The sequence below is a fragment of the Carya illinoinensis genome, chromosome 8 (genome assembly GCF_018687715.1).
Source record: "Carya illinoinensis cultivar Pawnee chromosome 8, C.illinoinensisPawnee_v1, whole genome shotgun sequence".
Classification (NCBI taxonomy): Eukaryota; Viridiplantae; Streptophyta; class Magnoliopsida; order Fagales; family Juglandaceae; genus Carya; species Carya illinoinensis.
In genome coordinates, this window is record NC_056759.1 from 36,112,647 (window position 1) to 36,114,311 (window position 1,665).

The 1,665-nt window shown below is 43.7% G+C and overlaps 1 protein-coding gene across 1 annotated transcript; it reads right to left on the reverse strand.

Moving 5' to 3' along the window:
• Positions 1-231: 231 nt before the first annotated feature.
• Positions 232-1,215, reverse strand: LOC122274684. Its single transcript, XM_043083700.1, has one exon. It carries the CDS (start codon positions 1,213-1,215, stop codon positions 232-234), a length of 984 nt encoding a protein of 327 aa, XP_042939634.1.
• Positions 1,216-1,665: the final 450 nt, after the last annotated feature.

Sequence of the window (1,665 nt, forward strand, 5' to 3'; positions counted from 1 at the left end):
ATAAACTGAGTTGAAGTAAACCTTGAAACCTTTTGCTATAGCATCTCTCTCTACTAATTCATTCCCATTCATATCCTTCACTCTCTTGATGGCATTTTTCTTTTTTCTTTGGTTCACACAAGCATGATAGAATTTAGTGTTTCTGTCTCCTTCTACCAGCCAGTGTCTTTTTGCCCTTTGTTTCCACTTTATGTCCTCTTGATTTAATAGATGATTAAGGTCCAATTGAAGCTATTTCTGTTCTCTTGAGTTCTCAGACCCTACATTCCTTTGTAAAGTATCCAGTTGGTGTGTCTTTTCTTTTATTGCCTCTAGCCTTTCTCTATTCAAGTTCCTACTCCACTGGCTGAGTTTCCTTTGGGTGGTTTCTAACTTCCACATCAACCCTTCCATCCTGCTCCTCTCTCCCATACGTTTTCTCCATGCTTCTGCTACAACCTCACTGCAACCCTCCTCATTGTTCCAGCTGGCCTCATACTTGAAGAAATGATGCCATCTTCGAAATGAGCACCTCTCAATACTGTAATTTAAAAATATTGGGCTGTGATCAGAACAGATGGCTGGGAGAGTCTCAACTGTATGCACCGGGTATAGAGATTTCCAATCAACATTAGCTATTGCTCTATCCAATCTCTCTTTAGTGAAAGATTCATCTTCATGGCAATTGCTCCAGGTGAATTTGTTTCTAGCCCACCCCAAATCACACAAGCTGCCTTCCTCCATCACCTCCCTAAATTTTCTCATCAAATATTCACTCCTAGGATTTCCTCCTTCCTTTTCATTATTGTAAAGAACTTCATTGAAATCCCCTATGACTCCCCACCCACCAATCTCAGGCTTAAAAGATGATAATAAGCTCCAAGTCTTACTTCTTAAACTTGAAACAGGATGACCATAGAAGCAAGATAGCAACCACCTATTACTGCCTGATTCATCACTTACTCGCACATTAATGTGATGTTGGGAATAGTTGATGAGTTCTAACAAATTCTCTTCCTTCCACATGAGCATAAGCCCCCCCCTTCTTCCTACTACATCTACAACTACACCGCCTTGGAACCTGAACCTCTTCGAAATCCTATAAGCTTTTGTATACGACAGCTTGGTCTCCATTAAAAAGACCACCTCGGGCTTCTTTTCCTTAATCAACATACCAAGGTATTGAACTGTTTGGGGGTTCCCAAGCCCCCTACAGTTCCAGCTTAGGATCCTCATAACCCCTGGTGGGGCTGCCTTGCAGCCTCCACCATATCCACTGAGAGTGCTTCCTCTCCAAGTTTGCCATTCAAAGCACCTAACTTATGTTTTTTCAGGGGGCTAAAGTTTGCCAAACTTACCTTAGCTAGGCGTTTTTCCCCTTGGGATCGGGTAACAACAGTTGAGGAGGATGGTTGCTTCAGATCTCTTGCTAGCCTCTTCCATCTTCGACCAGCTCTTTGACTCTGTGTATCCTGTACAGAACATGCAACTCTGTCGATCCCATTGGCAAGAGAACTAGCCGTTGAGGTTGATAGCATCTGGCTTATGGGCTTTGGGGCCGAGAGGTTTTTTATTGGGTCCCCTTCAGGCCCAACATAGAAACCCGGCCTGCTGTCCTTTTCCTCAAATAGCTTGTCTTCCCGCCCTTTTCTTTCCCGCTGCTGGCCTGCTTTCACTATATCCCCC